General features: G+C 35.2%; 2 protein-coding genes across 3 annotated transcripts in view; both read left to right on the forward strand.

Moving 5' to 3' along the window:
* Window positions 1-4: 4 nt before the first annotated feature.
* LOC139150435 (ras-related protein Rab-15-like) lies at window positions 5-16531 on the forward strand. 2 transcript variants are annotated; one of them, XM_070722810.1, is made up of 7 exons: window positions 5-294; window positions 7349-7409; window positions 8062-8122; window positions 8662-8739; window positions 10191-10280; window positions 11561-11626; window positions 12590-16531. In XM_070722810.1, the coding sequence occupies exons 1-7, from the start codon at window positions 162-164 to the stop codon at window positions 12746-12748; spliced, it is 648 nt and encodes a 215-aa protein (XP_070578911.1). In that variant the 5' UTR covers window positions 5-161; the 3' UTR covers window positions 12749-16531. The 2 variants fall into 2 exon arrangements, with proteins under 2 accessions (XP_070578911.1, XP_070578910.1); XM_070722809.1 differs by having other exon boundaries at window positions 24-321.
* The window catches only part of LOC139150436 (large ribosomal subunit protein mL49-like), a 35275-nt gene continuing 11033 nt past the window's right edge, over window positions 2306-26547 (forward strand). The window contains exon 1 of the mRNA XM_070722811.1: window positions 2306-2309. The gene's annotated coding sequence lies outside the window, so the exon portion shown is untranslated. The remainder of the gene's footprint in view (window positions 2310-26547) is intronic.

Consider the following 26547-nt stretch of genomic DNA (forward strand, 5'->3'; position numbering starts at 1 on the left):
TTCCAGAGTGACGAGACGTTCGACTTCCGGTGTTCATTCATTGGTGGTTGGGATGAGTCCTGGATCACACACGTTGACAACTGCCGTGTGATGTTGTCTTAAACTTGTTTACGCCGTATGGTTTGCCCGGATTCGTAGTGTAGATCTGTAGGGTAGTCGATATGGCTAAACAGTATGACATTTTAATTCGTCTATTGATGATTGGTGATTCTGGAGTTGGAAAAACGTGCATGCTATGCCGCTTCGCAGACGATGACTCGGATGAGATCTCACAGACTCACATCTCAACAATTGGTAAGTGGAATAGAGAGATGGTCTTTGGTATTAAAGGGAGTCGTCTTTATTTACGATCGGGGGTCGGAGGAATAGGAAGGGTCACTCAAAAAATGATAATCAGTAGCTAAGGGGATTTCTGAGAAAATGGTAAACTATTAGAAAGGGGCGGCATTAAATGACAATCATCCAGTGATGTTGTTTTTCAACTGTCCGCCAAAATTGTTTTGGCAGGAGGGGGAGCCCCTCCTGACTTCCCCATGTATTCACTGCTTTTCAACTGCCTGGTTATCAAAAACATAGGTAGCTACTAATGCAGTGACTACAACCACTACATCTTACTTCAAACTGCCCCTTGTATTGTTTATATAGAATTGAATTGAATTGAATTGAATTGAACTTTATTACCCTTCTGAGTAAATTACACGGTAAATTTATGTGGAGGGAAATGAATTTAGAAATATGCAATATGCCTTTGTTGCATCTCTGAAGATTGGGCAAATTTAAATTGTATAAATTCAGTGTTCAGAAACATAAAATGTACAAATGTATGTTTGATCACGATTACTCTACCATGGTTTGATGCACAACTTTGATGCATAACCCTTATCCTGCCGGACAATATCACTTTCCCATATCTGTCCAGGCAGGAGAAAAATGGTAGTATTGAGCTACAACCTAGATTATTTCATAGACCATCAAGAAAAACAGGACAGGCCAAAGGTCTTTGATTATTTCAACTACTTGGAATGCAGGTCATGAATAAGAGTCATTTTCATATTTATAAAGATGGTACTTTAAGCTGCGTCAGTAATCAGTAGCAGTGACAGATTAATTCTCTGCAGTCATTAAACCAGTGTATCAATTTTTGATGATATGATTTTGGAATGATACAACAAAAATCTGATTTAAATACAGTCCAACTTGTGTACAATGGGCACTCAAGGGACCAAGAAAAAGTGACCACTTTATATAGATGGCCTTTGTAGACAGGGTTAGTGTGGCATTATTTTCAAAGCAGGTGGTGTGCTGAGTGGTGAATTAGACAAACAAGATAACAATAATAGTAAAATTCAATAGTATACATCTTTTGAAAATCATGATACATACATTCACGCATTTAATTTCTGAAACCATTGTGATGCAGATATAAAATCATTGAAAGGGGATTCATTTTTTGCTTTTAGTCTAAGAATTTTTTGATAGAGGTCATTTCGAGTCAGATATGTTCACCATTATATTGTCACAGGTTTTGTATCAAATTTGGAGTAATATACATATGGCCACTGACCACATAAGAGAGGTAGCTGTTCTATACTGAGTGGGCCTTCAACATTTAAAATGTTATGGGGTGGCCTCAAAGTGACTGCTCTGTGAAAATGACCAGGTTTGATTGTGAGTATATGCACAAGCTTAGTGCTAGACTGATTTGCACCAAGGCCCTTTTACTAACATACATATGTACATAAATACATAGATACGTACGTACGTAGATACATACAAATGAAAAATGGCACTCAAGGTGGGGTGGGGGTATTACTCTTAAATTTCTGAATGCACAAGGCAATTCTTCCGACCCCCAATCCCACCCCCACCCCCAGGGCTGTAAATAATGATGGCTTCCTAAGAGCTACGCTATGATAATACATTACTGTGTCAGATATAATATTATGAATTTCCTGTCATTCATTAAAATGCGCGTCTCTTATTTCCTTGCTTCTTGCAATTGTCATATTTTATTTTTAGCAGTTGTGATCATCATGCTCAGGTGTAGGTGTGAAAACACTTGCTTTCCATTGCCTTCAACTAGGCTTTACCAAAGTGAAATGGTTTGTCTTTCCTTCCATTTTGCATCCATTTACATTCCATAGCATTTTGCAGGTTTTAAATTTCATCTTAAATTTTGAAGAAAATAAGCTACTGTGACTGAAGTTTAATATTCTTATGGTATCATTCTTTGATATGCAGCATCAATTACAGTTCTTCACTATCCAAAATGTATAGTTTCTATGAGATTGAAACATGTCAACACCATGGCAGTCTGTCATAGTGTTTGCTTTACACATAGTGCGAACTTAAGCATTGCAAAAAGTTATTGAAATTCACAAAAAGAGAAAACAAATACAAAACTCAATGTCATTTAAACTGTGGAAGTAACTTTAATTTTCACATGGTGGCAAGCAACATTTTAAAAATTGTTATGTTGAACATTCCATGAGTGTTCATCAGGTTGCAGTCCAAATAAAAGACTGTTATTCCACCAAAACACAAGCTGGAATAGGATGACCCAAAAGGAGCTAAAATTGACCAAGAAAAAACGTTTTTAGGGTCGTTGTTATTGTATAGTTTAAGCATAAACCAGTAATGTGTATGGGGTTTTATATAATGAATTAAAGAATGCGTTCTAATTTTAGAATAATTATAACCTTGCTCAAGAATGAATCTGATCTGTTGTTATTTTCTTTTGTGTCAGAACTATGAATGTCAAATATGTACTTTTGTTTGTTTTAGTGTCAGAGTCCTGTATTTGACAGCTGGACTAAGTGTTGAACAGAATTTTTTAGATGGCCAAACACAGGGAGGAAGGGGGGGGGGGCAGTTTTCCATACCATCATATTCACTGAAGTATTATAATTGAAAGTTAATCCGTCAAATTTAGGAAATACAGGTTGGTAAAGTAATAAAGATACTTGCTGAAAAGAAATTTACTTGTCAGTACCTTGCCTCACATCTAGTGAATGTGCTTGCAGATAAATTATGACACCGCAGTATGAATGCTACTATAGCCAGTACTGTTTATCAATGATTATCACATTTTATGCACATGGCTATAACGTCAATCTTCTACTGTCAAATTGTTTAATTCTAAACTCTAGCAGCATGAGATTCAAATCTGGTAATTAATGTATTCATTAGATCGGAATTTAAATCACTGTTTATTCAATGTAAAATGTAGACAGGATGGTAATGCATGTAGACACAGTGTACCAGCATTTTCTTTTCACTGTTAGCAAATCAACAGATTTGTGCATTTCTGCTGGTACAAGATGTAATGTGGATTTTGTAAAACCAAACAATGAAACACAAAAGGCTTTGACTGCAACAAGGTGACAACATGGTCAGAACATCTGATACAGCAATTATTAATTGTAATATGTGACTACACTTAACCTCGGAAACTAGTATAACCTATTCATGTTGATGTACATGAGCCATCAGACACAAGCACAGATAAGCATGTACAACTATTTGCCATGTGCCATGTGTTTTCTAAAACAGGAAACAATTGCCTGTCTATGTGTCAGCGTTACATTTAGATGACCTGTGGAACGTTTATCAGTGCCTGCCTGATGACAGGTGAAAATAGTTTTATTAGCTACTATAGACTATAGTCTATAGAAGCTATTGGGATGGGTATCCGTCCGGCGTCCGTCGTCAGTGCTGTATGTATGTATGTATGTATGTCCGTTTGTGAGGCGTCCGTCCACTCAAATATCTTGAGAACCGCAGTACTTACTGATTTGATATTTGTTGTGTAGATGAAAAATATGATTTGAGAAACTATTTTTTTTAATTTTTGATATTGTTGAAAATAGGCAAATAATGCCAAAAAAGGTGTTTTTGGTAAAAAATCTTCTTCTTCATAACGCTGGTCAGACAGCTTTGTTATTTGGTATACAGGTCCCTAGGGATAACCCAACTTAGATTTGTTCAAATTGTGATGAAATATGCAAATGTGTATTTTTAAGGAATTTTTTTGTCATTTTTGGTCAAAATTTGACTTACATTGTATGTAATTCTTGTACTGTATAAACCCTATCAATTCACCCAGAAAAAAATAATTAATATGATTTTAAATAATTGAATTAATTAGGAAATCATCAAAGCCAAAATAATTTTAGTGTGGAATTATCAGAAAGTTCAACTTTTTTTGACAGTTCATAGTGAAATGCTTACCATCTTGGAGGATTAAAACATGTAAAGGCAACTTTCCTGAATCCCAACTTTGATATATTCTGAACCACCATTTATGTTATCTAAAAGAAATTGCTCATAATAGTTTGTCATGATAGGGTGGTCAAATAAATAGAGATAGAGAAGTTCTAATTTCCATTTATGGCTGACTTGGTAAGGATAAAATAAGATTACTTTTTGAGGAAAAAAATAGAGTGGTCAATTAAAAGAGTGGTCAAAGTGATAGGGTTTTTATGGTAAAGCTGGGCTGTAAGATTCCTCATGTGCTATTTATAGCAATTATGCAATCTGTGTAAACAGTGCAATGAAAGTGTAACATGATTCCTTATAATGCTTTTGATGACCTTGAACTTCTTAAGTTTCAAACATTTGTCTCTTCAGTGTGCTTTCTCTGAGTACGTACAGTCTCAACTTATTCAACAGAACTTACTTACAATGTTAATTTGAAAGTTAAAATGTGCTTGGTTAATAGGATGAAAATACTGATATTAAAAGATAACCAGCTCAAGATTCTTTATAACCTGACAGATATGCTGTTTTTTTATGACGTAAATCTTGATTTAAGCAAGTCTTGTTTACTTTAATTAGAATGTAATTAACTCTCGTTTATTTGCTATTATAGACTAATATAGTCTGATGAAATATGCAAATCTGTATTTTTACGGAATTTTTTTCCATTTTTGGTCAGGCCATCCTGAAATGAGCTATCAAAGATATCCACCTTCTTCATCAATACATGTGTCACAAAAGGTTATTCTCTACATAACACAGCAGAGCTCTGTCAACTGTTGAGTCGCTTGTTTTTTCAAAACCGCTGGTCAGACAGCTTTATATTTGGGTTACATGTCCCTAGGATGACCTTAGTGAGATAATTTCATACAGTCAGGAAATACTTAATTTGTATCCATGTCTATAGTAGCTTCAGGGACTTTGGCCCTATGTTTATTTATTACCTTTATTTCAGGCCATCGGCCCATACCAAGAATAACATTAAAATGTAGGCATTACAGCGAGAAATAAATTTTATAAAAGAATAAAAAAACTACTGAAAATACTAATACAATACATTCCTACAATGCTGCCAGAAAGTTGAATTAAAGTAAAAATCAGAATTAACACAACTGTATATTACAGAATTCTTGGTTTATAAAGTTTATAAACTTGTGATTTGCCTACATCAAGGGTTAGGTATATGGCTAATCAGTGTGCAAATCCTACACTGATATTGTACTAACTACTTCCTAATACTCACACATGCCCATCAAGCAAGAAAGTACTGGATGACTTCACAAAGTACCATATTTGTAAGGGGTTCTAGTTTCTAAAGCTATTTATGTATAGGAGAACACCTAACAAGCCTTGGTCATTTGCAAATTTGTGACCATATCTACAAGGTAGCTTTGTCATTCTGTTAGGTTACCAACCTAGTTTCATGACAAATACAGTGTACTATGTGTACTATGTGAAACCCATGCACCCATGTCTTTGCATATGATAGATGCAAGCAGTTTCACATTGTCCATCTTATGAATTATGAAATAGACTATGGTATTTGGTTGTTTGTTTGTTTGTTTGTTTCTATGCTCAGGTTTATTGTATCTCAGTATTTAGTTTCAGAGTTTGATGAATTTATATTGATGGGATTGATTATGAATAGTATTAATTGTATATAATGTGTAGGTTGCTAGAATTAGAAGTATTATAGTACATTACCAGTACCACTGTACATAGAACAAGTTCAAATGCTTTATTGCTCCCTCAAAGTTCAGTGGGTTGTCATTTTCTCATTTACTCTAAAAGTGATCTTTGTATTGTAAATAATATCTAGTAAAGATACCAGTACATATATGTGGTGACATTTTTTGCTTGAAATAATGTAACCTTTTTAACTTGTTGTTTAAAGGGACATAAGCTATAACTTGTGGCAAGTTTTTCAGTATTCTGCTTCTGTATATCAACTATCGTGTCTTACCCTAATCTGTTTGTCATGCTGAAATTTTGAGTATTCTTTTTGTCAACGCAGCTTGTATGTGTGTAGTGATCATTGTTTATTGTTTACAAATGAATTCTAGTACAGACTTGAATACAATTTTCAACAATAACAATGGAGATTATACTCATATAGGTTGTGTCGGTATGCAAAATACTTAACTTTGATTAAATTGCCGTTTAGGAATTCGATGCAGAAAGTGTAGGAAAAGCACAAAACAAAAGTTTTGAAAAAATAGCCAAAAGATACAGCTTATGGAGACTTAACTTTGATTACTCTTTTGCAGCCGATACAAAAAATGTCTCTACCACTTTGACCATTACGACCATGGAATGTGAAATCTGATGATCTCCCTCTTTCAGCAAAGAAATTATGTTTTACAAATTTGTTTTATGATAGTATCACATTTTGATACAAGTTTAATTGTCACAGGTGTATTTTAATCTGTTAGTTTATGTTACAGAATTTTTTCTAAGTCACAGGTGTATCTTCAATCTTTATAGTTTATGTACAGATTAGCTTTATTGTTCCTTACTAATCTTTATAGTTTATGTACAGATGAGCTTTATTGTTTCTTACTAATCTTTATAGTTTATGTACAGATGAGCTTTATTGTTTCTTACTAATCTTTATAGTTTATGTACTAGTGAACTAGTATTAATTAATCTGTTTGATATGCTAATACGACTTTTTAAGGGTATTTGTTCTAGACCGGGCTTTAGTGGTTAGTGTGACCTTCAGTGCAGGCCTCCCTGCAGGTATGTAAAGGGGACAGGGAGTGGGTCAAGCTGTCAGCCACAACTGCATGCAGCTAGCATACATAGTACAGAGTAGTTTTGTTACAATTAAAGGCATTGTAATAGGACTTTCATCAATAAAAAATTTTTTTCTGTGCGATGAAACTAACAAAATATGTTATTCATGATTGTAGATACCATTTTTAATTTGAAGTTCATGCACAGCATTGAAACTGTCTGAGGCCAGTAATGTCTGTTGCTATGGAGAGGGGCTGTATATTTCACGTTTTTATGTGTAACATATAAAATTATTAAAGTCACTGAGTCAAGATTGATAAGCTAACAGGGTATTCTGTGTGATTTTCATCTTCAGGAATTGACTTTAAAATGAAAACATTGAAGGTTGATGACAAAAAGATCCGAATTCAAATATGGTGAGTAATGCCATTTTTCGGCTTCACATTCTTGATTGAGTTGATCAGCTATTGTCACATCTCTTCTGGTTCATTCCTTTATGTTACCAAATTTTCCATGCATGTCTCATTTTCATTCCAGTAAACTTTGCCATAAATTATATAATTTACAAGAACAAAAACTCAAAACTATTGGGCACAATGTACACAGAAATATCACTAGTATGATTGAAAACATGGTAATTTTGTAAATCTGTATATGCACAGGCCATAAATCTGTATATGCAATGGTGACATAGCAGCCATTTCTTTTTGTAAAACATCTTTGTTATTGGTTTTTCACTGCCATATCCTGATGCATTGTGCATACGTTTTATGCAAAATTCAACTGAAAAATTGTCAGTTTGGTTTTCAATCAGAAATGGCAGGTGTTTGCATTGATCAAAAGTCCTATCTAATGTCCTCTAAATGCAAACATAGAGTTATAACTTTATTGTGTAGCAAGAATGTAATGTGTTTCCAGATCATAAATCCACCCTCCTATTTATCTCATTTGTAATGCGAAGCAATATTCCACTTCAGTTCAAAATTTCCACAGATGTAATCATAATGAAAAATTGATTACAAATAATTCACATGCACTTCACTATCATCACATATATTTTCATACCAGGGACACTGCAGGACAAGAACGTTATGAAACAATAACAAAACAGTATTACAGACGTGCACAGGTAGGAATTCATACACTTCATCCAATCAAGGTCACTGGCACTCTATCAGGGATGAACCATTTGTAATTCAGGGGGAAGAATGGAAGTGAAGTGATTTGGAAAGATCTGTCTTGTGGCAAGTACAGGATCTAGAAACATGAAGCAAATACAAAGCCTAGTTAACAAATAGACAAATAAGGAGATGTTGCTTCTCTGTAAAATATCAGGAAGTCAATAGAATATGCCGTATTGTCTCATCATATTTAATCGTGATTTGGCACATATCCAAAAATTAATATACATCTATAGTATTCTCCCCAGAGCAATTACAGAGTGGTGGCTGCCACTCTTTAATTTTTGATAAACAATAGAAACTCATTACCATAAGAATTACATTTATTATAATACAAATTATCCACCACTCTACCAGAAATTCCCGGGGAGAACACTGATTTATAAATTTATTAAAATCATCTTAATGTATTAAACTATCAATTCATTGAAGCATTTTCATTTGGTCTGTCAAAACTCATTCATTCTGTATTGGTTCTTTCTTTCAGGGTGTTGTAGTTGTTTATGACATATCAAATGAAACATCATTTTTGAATATCAAAAAATGGATTGACCTTGTATCAAATGTAAGTAAAACATTTTCAGCATATATTGATGAGGTACAAAAGATACTGGATGCTGCACCTTGTTTTTGTTCATTTGTGTGTAAGATGCGTATGGTAAAATAATAGACAATTGTTCAATACTTTTGAAGCATTGTTGAATTTCTCATTGCTATGGTTACCATTAAACTATTAGTATGGATCAGTATGTCATTCAATTTTAAGCAGGATTATTTTATTTTTAGAGCTTTATTGGAATGGGCATACTGGTTTCTTTCTGTAGATACTTTAATTTTACCAGAAACTAATTGAGAATTCTGCCTGTTCTGATAGTAACTGTGTGAGACTTGTCTGCCTATATCTGTTCTGATAGTAACTGTGTGAGACGTGTCTGCCTATATCTGTTCTGATAGTAACTGTGTGAGATGTGTCTGCCTATATCTGTTCTGATAGTAACTGTGTGAGATGTGTCTGCCTATATCTGTTCTGATAGTAACTGTGTGAGATGTGTCTGCCTATATCTGTTCTGATAGTAACTGTGTGAGATGTGTCTGCCTATATCTGTTCTGATAGTAACTGTGTGAGATGTGTCTGCCTATATCTGTTCTGATAGTAACTGTGTGAGATGTGTCTGCCTATATCTGTTCTGATAGTAACTGTGTGAGATGTGTCTGCCTATATCTGTTCTGATAGTAACTGTGTGAGATGTGTCTGCCTATATCTGTTCTGATAGTAACTGTGTGAGATGTGTCTGCCTATATCTGTTCTGATAGTAACTGTGTGAGATGTGTCTCCAGTTGAATAATTGTGAAATAGTCAGGATAAACTAATGCACACATGTGTCTTAACTAACAATAGCATAATTATAATAATCTGTATTCAATAAAGCAAACCACAAGCCATAACATACAGCTGTCTTCAGCAGAGGTCATTATCATCAATTGGTTGATCGGCTAAAATTGTTCTCTCTATTTATAAAATTGCATTTCACAAGTGAATTTATGTGACTAGAAGATATTTTTAGTTATAGAACAAATTTCCATCTTCAATTTATGCAAATAGGTTATAAAATCCGTGAATAAATCTCTAGCGATGTGGTATTTGTATATTTAGGTCATATAAGCACTTGATAAAAACATCTCATTTGATAGTAACATCTCACATGTTGCCATAGTTACCATATGATACTGATGTATCCAATTCTTGTCACTTACTCTTTGTTGATGAAATGATGCACCCAATGTTGACCTTTGCATTTTACTGTAATTAATTTAGGATTAAACACCAGGTAGAAAATCTTTGACAAGGAGAGGGAAATTCAGAAATTTTTGAAAAGAGTGTTGAAGTACAGCTTGCAAATATTCACTTTATGTGATGCAGCTCATCAGCAAGAGCTGTACTTTTGTCATCAGCAAGTAACAATGCAATACTTGACAATCTAGTCATTCAGGCTGTATGTACCTTTCCACATTCAGTGTGCTTCTGAAGATACAGAAATTATGCTGGTTGGCAACAAAAATGATTCCCGGCAACGGAGAGTTATCACCAAAGAACGAGGAGAGGAGGTAAGAAAAATTCATTCCGTATATGTTTATATCAAAGGTCATGTTGCATAATGAGAATGTGTTCATCACCATGCTGTCAAAAAGTATCCAAATTTAAATAGTCATGATGATTTCTTTTTGTGGAATACAATCATTTTGTCATTATCTGTATCTATAGTTATTCAATTGCCAACTGTAACCATCATATGTGCACTGCTACTGGTTTGATTTCTGTGTAGCTCATGCAGAATAAATAAAATACTAGGACACAACTCCAAAAAAGATGACAATATACAGTCATTTGTTGACTGGTAAACAGACCTTTTCAGTTTTCCCTGGAGAGTTGTCAAGTTAAATTAAATTGTGATTACTAAACAACCATCATGTGTACAATATTGTGATCAAACAAGTCCATAATTCTGATGTGAAACTTGTCAGGTGTAACTGTAGTTACATTCAACCTTTACACATTAATCAAATAATTACATCTCACAACTTTTTCTTTGTTAGAAGGCACATGAAAGTTTATTAAATCGATGCTTTTCCTTATCATTATCCTCTTCAGTACATTCTGCATCTAAACAAGTTATAAGACTACAAAAATTACCAAATCATATGATGTGAAAATATAATTTACTTGTTACTTTTAATACAAATTGTCATCCATATGAATAGCATATGTGACATATGGACACATATCTTCCCACTGATGTCTCTCAAGATATTTACAGCAATGTAACAGCACTTACAAAGTCAGCACTGTACTGTTCCTGACACAATTATAGGTGTTGCACAATGTTCAGATTTGTTTTCAGATGTTGATTCATTATAATATTCAGGCCAAGAGATTGCTAGTAAATAGTGTCATGTACAGTTTTTTTTGCTAATTTTCAAAGATTCCATACCATAAAACCAAGTGATCATTTACAATTCTCCAACTTTCATTGCCATTGCCTGTACTTCTTTCCTACATTTTCCCATCGCCAATTTCTAGCAAACATGCATATGACATTATTTATTTCCTAACCATAAGTTTCACATCAACAATTTTCATTTCATAAATCTATAATCTTACTCAGTTAACCCTCTCATACATATCACTGTCATTATCACTGTCATTGTCTTTGAATTTATTTGCCAAACCTTTCATGACACAGACATTGATACATGAGTTGTTTTCCTACATAAAGTGTACTGAGGCAAATATACCTGTAATGCATATCATAATGCAGTACGTTCCAATAGATATGAATTTCTTACCATGACATTAACAGTCCATACTACCTTTTTTTCTTTTCAAGCTTGCCAAAGAACTCAAAGTGCCTTTTTATGAAACCAGTGCCTTTAATGATACCAATATTGATGAGGTATGTGATGTTTACATTGTCTATAAAACAGCAGAAATTATGAATATGTCTTCTAGGATTTCACTAATTTGGATGGTGATTGTAATGGTATTCCACTGGAAATGATTTCTACCAACATCTCTTTGAACTTGCAACTTGGTCGATGAAATAGAAAATAGTAAAATTACAGAATAGCCACAAATTCCACTGAAAGTTGATATTTTATCAGCTTTGCCTTTCAAATTTAAACTGTCATATTGACAAATATAATGAAACTAAACGGTTTATGTCTGCATTTGATTTTGCATGGGAATCCAAATGCTTGACTTGATTTATTTTTTTGAATCAATATGAAAAGTCACTAACTCCAGAAAAGAAATTCTGTAGATACATGGCAACATATTTAGGATTTGTATCCACATTGTCATTTAGTTAAAGGCACTGCTAAGATGTATCACTTTAGAATATACATAGGTCCTTTTTACAGGGTAACATACCTGTGTTAAGAATATACATAGGTATATTATTAACCATAAAAAGTATGTCACATTCAGTCATCAAAACCAGCATTCAAACTGAACAGCAATAGTTATAAGCTAGCTATATGGCTTTACTCATCACAGACATCAATTCCAATTACTGGTGTTTATTTTTGCATATACAATACTGTATCAATGATATGATCATCTTTGAAGTCATTTTGCAAATCACTTTTACCAGAAATAGTATCTGATAATGTATTTGTTTAGTAAAAGAACAAGTGCCTAGCAGATGGTCTCTAAAATATCTGATATTTCTACTCTGTTAGTTGCGATTCAGAGAATCTATGATTGTGCTGGTATAGCAAGTGTGAAAATCTGTCTCTTCATAGACCGACAAGTTGCATGGTTATAGCGTAAGATTTTCACTTCCTTAGAAACCCTTTAATCATTTTCATATTTGTATTTCTGTCAAACTGAAACTGGTAATATTTTTAACATCCAGGTATTTATTGAACTCGCAAAAATTGTCATGAAGAGGAACAAAAGAGAAATTGAGAAGCAGATGGAACATATTAAACTATTTTGTAGAGAAGACAGTGAAGCAAATATTATTGATATACCAGCCAAAGAAGACAGTGGTTTGTGTTGTACTCTAATGTAACACATGCATCGAACACATATGGATGTTGTATGTTTCAAAGACGTCCAAGTCTGTTTGTGTTACCCAGAGACTGGATCTGAGTTAACACCATAATGAGAGAAAAGATGGGTGGAATAAACAGTGAGGTTTTTATCAAATATGGTTGATTCCTGCCATATACATGTGCCAGTTGTGCCTTAAATCCAACCCTAGTAGACATTAGTACTTACCAACCAATGTACATACTGTGCTTTTTAATTCTTGGTTTTAATATATACAAGTACAACAATCACATTGTACATTTTTTTGGCTTTTAACAGAAGGTAAATTATTCTGGTGATCATGTTTATGAAATTTTACAGAATATGTGGAGACTGTGGAGACCACTTTATTGTGTTTTTGGTGTTGATTGGAGTTACTGCTAGTGATAAATGCCAGTTATCACAGGGGATGGTGAAAAGTTATCACTCGTAATGGTGGTCTGTTATCACCTGTGATGGTGGCCAAATGGCTACAGTAGCAAGTCATCTTTAGGTGGTCATGACTGGTGATAATGGCAAATCGTTGATGGTAGGCGGTTATTGTCAGCCCGTTGTCACCAATGATGATGGCCAGTTGTCACCATAGATTGTGGCCACTTAGCATTAGTTAGTTATCATCAGCGAAGGTGGTTAGTTATCACTGGTGATGATATCCAGTTATAAACTGTGTTGATGACCAGTTATCGCAAGTGAATGTGGTCTTACCTGCTAATGATGCTTTTATCATGATCAGAATCCATGGAATTAAGTCATTGTGAATTTATGAATCCGGGGATTGTCTGATGAATGGTAATTAGTTCCTGGTCAGTGAAAATTAGTACAGTGGTAAGATACTGTTAGACACCATCTGAAGTCTAATGATAATTTATGATTTATATACCTACACCTTGATTGATATGCCTTGATTCAACATTGCATTCAGTAGAAGTGTTCATACAGTGAATGCAAAATCCATTACTGAGCAAGGTGTCTGTAGATTTGATGGTGACCATGTTAGAGAATATCTACTATGCCTGCTTTGGTATAAAACATAATGCCTTTCCCCGTATACTTTTCTGTATGTCCATGACTTTTGTAACAATAGTCTATTTGTATGTATGTAAAGTTACACATTCCAATTGTTATCATGTCTCCCGTTTGATGCCACACATTTTAAAATTGCTTATTATGAAATACACTCAGGTCAGAACCACCAAGATTTATTATTCATTTTGTAGTAAATTCCTTGAATTGAATCATACTGTTCAGGACCATTTCACATACTAACTATGGTCATTGTGGGAAATATGTTTAGGAAAATATGTTTATCAAAACCTTCCATGATGTGGTTTGCCAATAAATCTTAACAGTAGTAATCAAAGAAAATTTTATTAAATTTTGTGGCATATTTAATACAACAGACCCTTGGAAACTGTTTTGCTGGGTTTCAAATACCTCATCAAATTTCACCAGGGAAATGGCATTCATATTTTATGACACCTCAGGTCACGCTTCAAGAAGTGTTGTCACAACTTATGGCCTATCTTTATGTCCCTAGATTAGTAATCTTCTCCCATATGCAGAAAGTCTGCATAATGGTTTAAAGCATTTATAATTCGATTTTACATCATGCTACTTTTTCAGTGATACGCAGATGAGATAAAAATTCCACAATTCTGTCTGTTTTATCATAGGCAATGACATTGCATCTAAGTCAAAGGTTTGATTGATTCATGAAAATCATACAATAGCTCAGACCAATTGGTTAAAAAACAATTCAGAAACATAAAGAACAAAATCGTCAATCAGCTGTCGCATTATTTTAGAAATTACACATTTAAATTTTGTAGATGTTGGTATAGTTGAATAAGTGAACTTCATGTGAACTATAAGTCATAAACTGCTGTTCTAATCATACACACAACCATGATTATATCAGATACATGTAATCTTCCTTTTTCTTGGAAAACACTGAGAAGGTTCCTTTGAAAATTATGATAGGGAGTTGAAATGCAACATATCAACCTTTAAACATATTAGCCTTTTTTTCCATGTGGGCCAACTGGGAAAATACCCACGTGATGAGAAACATTGACAAATGGGTCGTCTTTATGTGCAATACTTATTCAGGAAAGCTTACATGCACTGTCATATTTGTTATCTGTTAAAATTTCAAACAGAGACTGTCTAGTTAGAGGATCGTGTAATAAGTTACCAAAAATGTCTTTTTTTTGGCAGTAATGTAACAGTTTAATGTGCAAGACAATATGGGAGATATTATATAACTTGTATGGTATTTGCTTTAGGCAGAGGATTAAATTGTGTTTGTTACATATGGTTGATGTTGATTGACTTTTAGAGTGGTGATATCTCCAATATCATGATGTTTCATCATTTTAATGGCCATTTTATTGCAACCATAGAAACATGTTCATTACAAAATCACCAGCCTAACATGACTCATGTAGCATGTAAGGTATGAAATCATTCCATATTGGATGAAACTCCTCTTGTAGCGAGGTTACGGTATGGTTACTTCAAAGTTCATTTGAGACAGAACTGTATGCTTTCCGCAAAATCAGTGTTACCTGGCAATTTGTATTAAATTCTGTATTCAAGGAAACATCAATTTTTTAGGACCTCGTGTGCTATATATACATATCTATCATTGCCATATTTGTCAAACTTTTAACATCTATGTTACATGAGCAAAGTTTTTAATACCTTTGAATTTGGTCGCAGATATATTAGCTTTATTTAAGCCAATGCAGGTGCCTTACTGGAATAGAAAGAGAGTTATAGAGTACAAAACTTCTGATGTTGTGTCTTCCAAAATAGGTATCAGGATCTTCAGCCTTTTCCACTTTCTTTTTCATTTCAGAAAAATTACATTCGTTATTTTGAAACAGGTATTTAGAAGTGGAAATGTTGACATGAAATTTGTAAATATTTAATCTCAAAAAGCTTGATATTTAAACTTCTTCTTTTCTCACTTTACAACTGAAGTACATCATCTCATAAGCATGTGTTGGAAAAGTGTTACTTTAACAGAACTGCAGTCATATAATACTGTATTCTTGAGGAAAGAATATACCAGTATAGCATTATTGAAAACTTGAAGGCCTACTAGCCCTTGAGTGAAAGGTTAAGCTAGTTTCTTTTTTTTTTCTGTATTTCTGTGACGAGCAAACAGTGTGAATCTTCCTCGCCATAAATACAAATCAAAGCAGAAAGTGTATTCTCTTAATGATATTTTATCAATGGAATACTATATATTCATGAGAGATGTTTCTCTCACAGGCAACACTACAAAGTTAAGAAATGTAGCAGTGACAATGATAGTTTAGAGAATCTTTAGAAGAATAACTTTATCATCATCATCCTGCCATTTCAATTTTTCCTGCCAAACTGCCTACAAGATTTTCATCACAGTTGTCCGAGATCTCATCCAGGTGTAGAAGTGATGACTTCTCCATTCAAAGTGTGTATTTTGTGAACAAATACTAAATGGTACATGTACTTGAGGTGATACACAGATGTGTTAAGAGATACGAAATATATGTGAGTCTGTCTTCACCGGTATTCATAGCATCAATAAATCATTGTGCAATGTAGTTTTACAGTGCCATGTATTGTATTCATAAGTTGGCAGATTATACTTAATTTCAATATAAAATCATCATTTTAATTATCCACAGTGCAGACCATTGCCAGGTTGTGTTCATTATGTGCATCTTTCAACTGTTGATATTCATGTAACTGCCAATAAATAACTTTTATCACACTTTATTTGTTTATGTCTTATATCCATGCATTATTTAATTACATGTTTGTACATGCGCATGAAGTAAGTTTTCTGAACAACTTGCCCCATTTAGGCTTCTAGTAGAAGTACTCATAATGATTTGCCAAGTGAAGATGCTTCTGCTGGCATTTATTGTCAAGAGGTAAATTGTCTGAGAAATGCATGATTGAGTTCATGTTTTCTGCAAGGATATTTTTAAGATCCTATCTGCACATAACTTTATGGCTAGTTTCGATACTTTTGTTCTCATCAATAGAGAATGGAGAAAAAAGTTATCTTTGAACTATGAAGTGGTCCTTTCATTCCAACAATGCTTTATATGAGGAATTAAATTAGAAACAGCACACCATACATAATAACTTGCCCTTGGCAGGTAGATGGTTCAATCAAGTCCATCCATTACAGTTCTAATGGCAAAGGGACTGTGGTTCAAGGATTCAAGCAGTTATACTGTCAGCTGGACCTTTTCAATATTTTTTCTTTTTCAAAGATTTTGTAGATTTTCTACTAGAACAAAATTTAGTGTAACTCTCCTTCCACATCCGTTCCAGAAAAATTTACCATTTTGCCTTTACCTTATTGTTTAATTCTACAGTCATGGTGAAGCAGAGTGATCTTTACAGTTGGTGAGATGCTGTTAGTTACATCCTTTCTTCATAACTCATGACTTTTGGTTTATGACTCAGGTACATCAATATCTGACGTGTTTAAAGGCCAGGGACATGATCCCCAGGATAAAGTTTGTTGTAGTCTGTGAGAGGATTATGGAGGTGTTAAAGCCTTTTGTTTTCCATTGAAATTATATTCTAGCGAGTAAATTCCTGGCCAGACAATCTGATGCCTGATACAGGCCTTTATGTTCTTTGGATCAAAATCCAGAATGTGACAGGAAATAGGATACAAGTATGTGTTCACCCATCCCTCTGCTGGTTTGACAGCTTGTTAGCTGACATTTGGTATACCAATGTTAGGTTATCATATAAGCTGAAGTCACTTGCATCTGTATGTATGTGTGTATGTATGTATATGTATGTGTGTATGTATAGTATAGTATGTCCGTCAACATCAAAAACCCATGAACCACTGCACTTTTTAGCTTGGTATTTGGTGTGTGGATGCATCCTGGGCTATAGATGGGATTTTGTTAAAGTATACCTTTGCATTGCCCAAATTATGTAAATAAGCTTTAAAAATGTAAAAATGGTCAAAAATCTATAACGCAAGATTCGCTGTTTTTATTGCTTTGAAAATCAGTTTTTATGAATATTGTAAAGATATCTTGAATTTTGTATTTTGGCTGAATGTTTTTTGTTATTTTTCTCATTGTAAGTTAAAATTCTTTTTCTCTGAAACCGTTGGCCCAATTGCTCTCAAATTTTTGTTGAAAATTTGCAAGGGTTACCCTTCTTATTTGTTGAAATTACAACAAAATTGGCAAAATTACCGTTTTGGGGCAATTTGTATCATTTTTGGTCAAAAAGTCGTAAAAAATATTTTTTCTTTAAAACTGCTGGACAGACAGCTTTTATGTTTCGTGTACAGATGCCCGGGGATGACAATAGTTGGATATGTGGAAATTGTCCAGAAATATGCAAATGTGTATTTTTAAAACAATTTTGTCATTTTTGGTCAAGAAAACTTGTTCTCAAAAACTTCTTGTCTGATAGCTTTGTAATTTGGTATAAAAGTCCTAAAGGATGTTATCTTCTGCTCTCCCAAATTTGTATAATTTAGGTAATTTTCTCAGTCTGTGTGTGATCTTAAATGATCTATACCAACCACGGATAAGTTGTGAGACAGTGGTTAAGTTGGCTGTGAACATAATTTTGTTATATTTGGTATTAATTTGTAGTGAAATCTGATCCAGGAAACAAAGCTGAGGTTAATTTTTCATTTCAGACCAATGTTTACAATTTTTCCATGTAAGACACACAAGATCTCAAAAGAAATTTTGATCAAGGATAATTCCAGATGTCATAGTAAAGTTTTAAGTTAGGTGGATTCGAGACAATTTGTAGAAAGGTAACATGACCCACTGAATTGAAACGGTCATGTGCGCTAGCTGTGCACAATGCTTTTTGAGATCTAGCTTGGAAAAAAGTGACGGAAGAAGACATCCATGGCCAGTAGTCAAGAATTCTGCACATTTACATTTTTACATTTATTCAGGCATGAAATACATTCTTTACATTTCATACATTTTTTACATTTATTACATGAAAGGTCTGCACGAAATACATTCTTCAGATTTTTTCAATGAATGTCCGTACGAAATACACACAACTATTGGGCCTTCGTCGGGAGGGCCGAGCTGCACATTTTACATTTTTCACATATTCATGCACGAAAAGCATTCATTCGGGCCTTCGGACTCGACTGTCGGGAGAGCCGATGGGACATCATCGGGAGTTTTGGCCGGTCTTACACGAAATACATTTTTTACATTTATTACATGAAAAGTCTGCACGAAATACATTCTTTACATTAAATATATTTTTTCAATGACATACAAATGTCGTAAGAGCTGTTCAGCCAATCATTTCAGTCTTTTTTCGGATATGCTGTTGTCTCTTACACTCACACACACATACAAACAATATTATATATAGTGAGTGCGTGTGTATACATGTTTGTTTGTTTGTTTGTTTGTTTGCTTGTTTGTTTGTTTTTTCCTTGCTTCTCTGTGATAGAATTTAAATCCCTATACATTACAATAAAGTTATTTCTTTGGCTAATATTATAAAGTACGTGTATATGAAAAGTGCACCAAAAACGTTTTCGAAATACATCCATAATTTGTTTTACAAACAGTCGGTGTGATTTTCGCATTTTTCTATCAAACCACAGACTGTGGAGCGATTGCTGGAATCGTGATCGGGGTTCTCATTTTCATCACTGTTGTCGTCGCGTCGATCATTGGATGTGTATGCTTCTGCTCTCAAGCCAATAGGAGACCCACACCAAAGTTATCCGTAAGTTATATCGCTTTGTGCACGGAGAAACATCATGTCGGTAGACAGAGACATGGAAAAAAAAATTACAAATAAATAAAAACTAGCAAAACGGGTGCAAAATAGTGAAGAAATAAATTAGCTGTCGTGTTTAAGCAATTCAAAATCGAAGTTTAAATTGAATCCTCCCATAAACTGTAATGCACGTTTTCTGCAGTACTTGTGATTTGTCATCAATCAAAGATGTCTTTATTTTGCAATTCCGAGGCCAAATTCTTCTTAAACAAGTATTGCATCTGCTACATTTTGTACTAGCAATCACTTACGTTGATAATCTTGATTTTGTTTTCTTTCTAGAGGGAAATGCATTAAATATGGCCTCTCAAACGTGTCACAGGTTTATCATTTACAGTTGCTGTAACTGCACAGAGCTAAATATGTGGTTTTCTTCCAATTCACAGACAACCAGGTCTTCTCTAGCGTCTTCTCATTCTATCCAACCGTGGTGATCAGACTCTTTCAATGCTAAGAAGACAAAATGCACATATATTTTATACAGAATGCGAAATACTTATTTTATAACGTTTGTTCACCTTGATACGCCCTATTGCAAGTATTATATATAGCAAAAAAACTTCCATGTACAGACCTTATTTAAGACCATGGCTCGTTTATAGTGTGAACGTCTTTTTAGTGCGTAATTTTGGGGGTTCTTTGGTAATGTCATATTTAAGCAAAATAAAGCACACCCAGCGACGGCATACCACGAGATTTTGACCAGTTCACGACATATATGCACGAGCGATAGCGAGTGCATATATGAAGTGAAGTGGTCAAAATCGAGTGGTATACCGTCGCTGGGTGTGATTTATTGCTATTATATCATAACAGTATATTGAAATTCTGGCATGGAACGTCAAAAACGGGTGTTTGCTCAAGCCGTGCCAGCCGTGGTATATCGCCAATATACCACGGTTCTTTTCGCGTCTCGACCAATCAGATCGCTGTATTTGCGCCATCAATATACTTGTATGATATAATACCAAATATTGATGTTTATTTGACTTCAAGTTCATTTATTCATCTCATCCTAGGTGTACCACTTTCGCAGTCTGCCGTTCCACAATCTTTTGAGCTGTTTCTCGCGTTCCTACTCTGTCATGTTCACGAAATTCTTCAGTTTATATATAGGGTGTACATACGTCTGCAAGAAAGTCACCAAGTGTACATATGTGTAGGCTACACTTTTATAAAGAATCAAAATCCGTCCTCAGTGTATAGTTTTTTTCTTCCAGTTTCGTCAACATTCATTAACTTTAAAATCCCTCTTTAATATTACAAGATCACTTCACAAATGCCCAATTGTTACCAGCAGTTTTCACGGTATAAATTAGCTTTTGCCGTGAAATCGGTGCGTGAATGAGTTGGTGATACTGGTGGTTAGTTTGAGGGCGCCAAACCAACTTTTTCAAAGGAGTCTGGTATCCATGGGTATCATTCACGGGAATTTTCCTTGTCCTCTTTTCCATCATACTTCAGACTGTTTCGAGTCATTCGACCGGTATATTTAATTAATATCATTTGCTGAATGTAAGCTGAATGTAATTGTTGTCATGACGTACCCACCGATTTTGGTGCCACAAATGTAAAAGCTACGCCTCTCATGCATATGCTGTGGAAACACTACGGGCATTAAAAAAGTGGCAGTGAACTTTGACCTTCGGAGACGGACTTAATGTTACACGTCATTCTTTGTTTACTGTACTTACCCAGTGCTTTAAAATGTGTGCTAACAAATTTTGTCACTTACCAAGAATATAAAATAACTTCCTCCTTATCGTTACATTGACATGTCACAATCTGCAAAGCGGCAGCTCCAGCATTTACCGTCCATTGCAATTTACATCTCACACAGATTCAAAGTTACAATGATATTGAGGTGAGCACCTTGATTCACGTTGTACAGTTTTGACAATTGATTTATTTCTCAATAATTTATTTATTTCACTTTATTTCGGACTAAATCAGTCCGTATAATTCTTATTTCACGAGAAAAAAATTTTCTTAGAGCATTACAAAAATATGTTTCTTGTGTTGGTAGAGAAAGACAAAATCAAAGGTACAGGGAATCGATCCACAATTTACAAATATCGGAGACGAAAGACGATCCTGTACCAGCCTTACGATCATATTTTCACTTCTCGATAAGCGTGTCATAAAACCATACATTTGTTTTCTACGAAGTGCATCGAAGTTCTACAAATTATTGGTTTGTCAAATCCTAGAAATATCCGAGCCGCATTGTTGTAAGCGATCCTCAACTTTCTCAGGGCACTGGCAGTATGGTTAAACCAGAGATGTGCCCCATACAATTGATGACAATAAATCTTAAATATTGTACATTTAACATCAAAAGAACATGATGAGAATTTCCTGAGAAGCATATTAGCTGAAACGTAGAACGATCTTTTGTGTCGTTCAGTGTCAGCATCGTCTCTGAAGTGAGTTAATATATAACCAAGATATATGCATCAAGGATAATTTAACACATTTCAGAGATTTTGTACATCCTTGTTTCTATTTCTATTGTACAATTTTAAGACAAGTCATGTTGCAATGTATAAAACCATTTTTTAACAAGATATCAAGTATTGTCGTTTTTACCTCACCCTTGGGCTGTATATCCATATCAAGTCCCTGGGATACTCTTCCCAGCAGGTAATGGTAGAATAGAAAAATCATGAAGCTGTACGACGTCAATTCCTTTCTGTTTTGAATATTGAAGTAACTTTTCCAAGCTATAGATATATAAACTTAGCTTATGTCAAATAATTTCACACTCGGTATGTCTAAGATGAGCATCATAGATAACTGAATATTTTGAGACGCAAGTTACGATAACCTACAGTTATTTATTTTCACTGTTATAAAAATGTAATCCTTAATGATAAATACCCGGGTAAAGTACACTAAACGTTATGGAGTTCTCCATAGATGTATTGATCATTCAAATACACGTATTTAATATTGAAAAATATGTGGCGTGCGAATTTGCACTTTGCAAATTTTAACGAAGGTTTTTAAGACGTTGGCTAGGTTTCATGTATACCTAAAGAAAACATCGATCCAAATGTCAAATATAATTGCGCACAGAGCGTTTGAGATTTGTACGATACACTGGCTTGACGACACAGAGTTGACTATACATACGCCGTAATGTGGTATTTACTACTTTTTAACCTGGTCCAGATTTTCAGAAATACAACGAAGTGTCGAATACGTATACAATATTATATTGTGACTGACTTTCACTTTCGCAGAATAACATGGCAATTGATGATCGCCTTTATATGATTACCTATTATATTTACTCCCTGCAAAGCTTTGGATAATGATCACACTGTGTTAAGCATTTCAAAGCTGGAATTAGGAAGCCAATATCCAACTTAAAACCGGTCACAGTTGTGTTAAACTTCGTATTTATAGAAATCAACCGAGATAACATTATTTGAAGTCATCGTTGATTTTAAGCAATTCTTGATGTAATCACCTAGTTGGAAGCGATAGTGTCACGGTACTATTCACGAGAGAATGAATCATGCTGTGAAAGTTTGGATGTCCTAACGTGTCGGAAAGGGTAAAATCTATTTGCAACGAATGCGATATCACCACCTCTGATAAGGTCGACTTTTATTTTCTGGGGTTCAGGGAATGGCGGTCAGGGATAGATGTTTAGGGGGCACTCTATGCTCCTAAGCGCACAACTTTACTACAACTCACTTACATGTAGTTTTGAATACTCCGACTATTCCTCAATCCAAAACCCAGGAATTTTTTAGAATCGACAACTGAGCTTCGTGCATATTTAACCGATTTTCTAAACAGGCACACCCGACCAAATCACCGAATCTAGGATGCGGCCCATGTCGTGCATAAGCTTACATTGCCTCACGCGATGGTTGAATATTTCCACTTCTAATAGTTGTGGGGCGTTAAAAAACCACACGATGAGCTAATCTTCGTCTATTCTACATCATGCGGGCAAAGATTCCTTTAACTTTACCCATGTGTCGGTCACTCGACAAGATGTTTTGACTATTGCCTCTCCCCGACACAGCCTGGCAAGCGAACGGTGCACTTCGGCGCCGACCCACATCTCAAGCCGATCATGCATTCAGCAAGTTTGATCCTCGTCTCAGTCCCAGTAAGGGACCGTTCAGTTTTTACGGCCTGGGGGCGGCAAACCTTGTCGCCGGTGTTCAAAAAAATATAGAGCCCCCCCCCCTGCATTTTTCATGAAAAAAAGATGACCCCCCCCCCTTTGTCACACGAAAAAAATTGATGACCCCCCCCCCCCCCCGGCTGAAAATTAACCAAAACCCATATGTCAAATTTACCCGCACGGTTTGGATTTGAACTCCGGTACGCGGCGCACTTTATTCGTCTAGCAGAGATGCCAGTGCACAAACTTCTCAGCCACATCCATGCAAACGTCTGTTAATTAGGACAACTGTAAGGCAATTTTTACCTTCATTTCCATAGACAACTTATGTCCATGGACATAAAGTGAACTTTATTGGAGTGGTTCGCCAAAGGCAGCCCTCCGGTTAAGAATGTCATGGGCCATTACGTAAAGTCAACTTTACTCTAGCTTGTCAATTTATTGTAGTGCGCCGCCGAAGGCGGCCCGCCGGTAAAGAGGGTCGATCATGGCCATGGCATGAATTGAACTTTATTGTAGGTATTATGTTTTTGAAAATGTTGTGACCCCCCCCCTTTCCTACAAGTGAAAAAGCGATGACCCCCCCTTAAAAGAAGTTTTCACCATAGCCTGTTCCCGACAAGACCCGGTAGGGCCAGGGCCGAAGTTGCCCGTCCGATGGGTTGTTTCTCGCTTCTGTACACTCGTCTATGGGGCGAATAGTCCCAGAGCTGAATAGCCCACCAAGGGACTATGGTCTCACGACTGTCTAAACCCAGCTCCCGTTCCAACGCTTGGCGAGTTCTGCTTCGCAATGATAGGAAGAGCCGACATGGAAGGCACAAAAAGCGGGTAGCGCCTATCGACACGATCATCGTGTGTATTAGACCGTCGTTTCGAACTTGAACAAACTACAAACAATTGTTAACACCTGTTCCAAAATCTGTGGCCGTGAATGTAAGAGCATGTATGAAATCACTGTATGAGAACAGAGCTTTTGTCAAAGCTGTAATATAATCATCAGGGACTCTTCCCATCCATTGGCTCAGCATTTTGAGGAGCTCCCGTCAGGTCGCAGGTATAAAACTCTAGCTTTAAGTACACGTCATGCTCGACTTATTTATGTACCCTCTGCCACCCGACTTCTCAATCGGAGAATGTCTTAAGTCCACTGTTCAACACTTATTGTAATTCGTTTTTTCGTAACTTCGATGTGTATTATCCTTTTTATCACCGTTGTATTTTTAATGTTGTTTGTCTGTGCCATTGCAAGACAAGTTTCCCATTTTTAGGGGCAATAAAGTTTAATAATAATAATAATTTGCACTTACAGCATAGCACATCGTTCTGATAGGCGTGCCTTTTCAAAAAACACAATTGGAACTATTTTGGGATAATTGGATCTTCATAATTTTCAATTTCTCAAAAATATTAGGTGCCCTATAGCTGAATGTCTCAATATTACAAATAACTCATAAAAACAAGTGTGTAACGTGAAAAGACAGGCAGATTAGGTTACATTTGCAGATTTTAAAACGTTACTTCACTATTCAATTATCCCAAATTAGTTCAAATCGTGTTCAAAATATTTTAAAAGGTAGCCTGTATTTCTTTAAAGGTGAAAGAGAGCAGTTACACGCAAATACAGTAATTTACTCCGGGAAATTTTCCACGCACAAATTGCAGTTTATTTATATTTAATATTACCACGTTTGGATTTGCGCACAAGTGGTAATAGCTATCATTTGACTACAGTAAGGCCGTGGTAAGGCTTATTCTACCTCCTATTGACTGTCCTGGATATGAATACAGACCTAAGGACTTCAAAATCTATAAATTACTCTCATGAAAATAGTACAAGCTTTCATCTATATTTACCTTATCTATCATGGTCGGTCAGTGCCTCTGTAGTTCGATGAAAGCCTCAACTTGTCTTACTATAAGCCGACAATAACTAATTTTACCGGGAATTCTATCAACCATCATTTCATTACAAAGGGTAGATATGAGAGAGGTTAATTTTATGCGTGAATCATCTATTTGACTATCTACAGCGACGTTTTTGATTGTTACAATCGAAATGTTGGCTGTTTCCTTTTCGACAGGGTCATCACATCAACACAAACGTTAAAGACGCATGTCCTCTTGGTGAAGATTCTTCATGTTTTGACCTTTAGAGCAAGGCGAGTGACATTGAAGAGTAAATAGAAATGAAGCTTGTTGTCCATAATCATTACCCCATGCAGTGAAATAATTTAAAACTTTGATCGCCTATACGCTTAATAATGTCTCTCTCTCTCTCTCTCTCTCTCTCTCTCTCTCTCTCTGGAAAATGACTTCCGTCACACATTAAAGGGTTTACTTCTTATCACTGCATGCAAACGCGTTATAGGTTTGCATTCATTATGAGATATGTTGTGGTGACACACATGTATGCGATTGAGATTTAGAGCCAGCCTTTACCACCAGCTATGATTGTGTATTTGTGACAGTATCTGATAAAATGATTTACATACTCACTGTGAACAGTGAAGTATTACCTTTGAAAAGTTATTTAAGTTATTAAAGTTCGAAACGACGGTCTAATACACACGATGATCGTGTCGATAGGCGCTACCCTTATCAAAGAACTTAACATTAAATTCTGGTTTCTTTGTCTTCATAACAGGAGGATATCTCAATGTGGAAGATATCTAGCTAACTGTTATACTAATACTAGTATGTACCGATCTAATGTGAGCAACGTATCATTGGCAGTATTTTTATTCCTAGATCTATTACCCAGATGATGGCCACTTAACTTGAGTATTGTATATAAGATATATATATCTGAAGGTATTGGG

Source organism: Ptychodera flava, chromosome 14 (genome assembly GCF_041260155.1).
Source record: "Ptychodera flava strain L36383 chromosome 14, AS_Pfla_20210202, whole genome shotgun sequence".
NCBI lineage: Eukaryota > Metazoa > Hemichordata > Enteropneusta > Ptychoderidae > Ptychodera > Ptychodera flava.

Bases quoted from the DNA above. Each gene is read 5' to 3' on its own strand.
- LOC139150435 (XM_070722809.1), top strand. From the start codon at position 162: ATGGCTAAACAGTATGACATTTTAATTCGTCTATTGATGATTGGTGAT. The intron at 7,410-8,061 runs GTGAGTAATGCC...TTTTCATACCAG, and splicing joins AAGATCCGAATTCAAATATG to GGACACTGCAGGACAAGAAC. The intron at 8,740-10,190 runs GTAAGTAAAACA...TTCCACATTCAG, and splicing joins GGATTGACCTTGTATCAAAT to TGTGCTTCTGAAGATACAGA.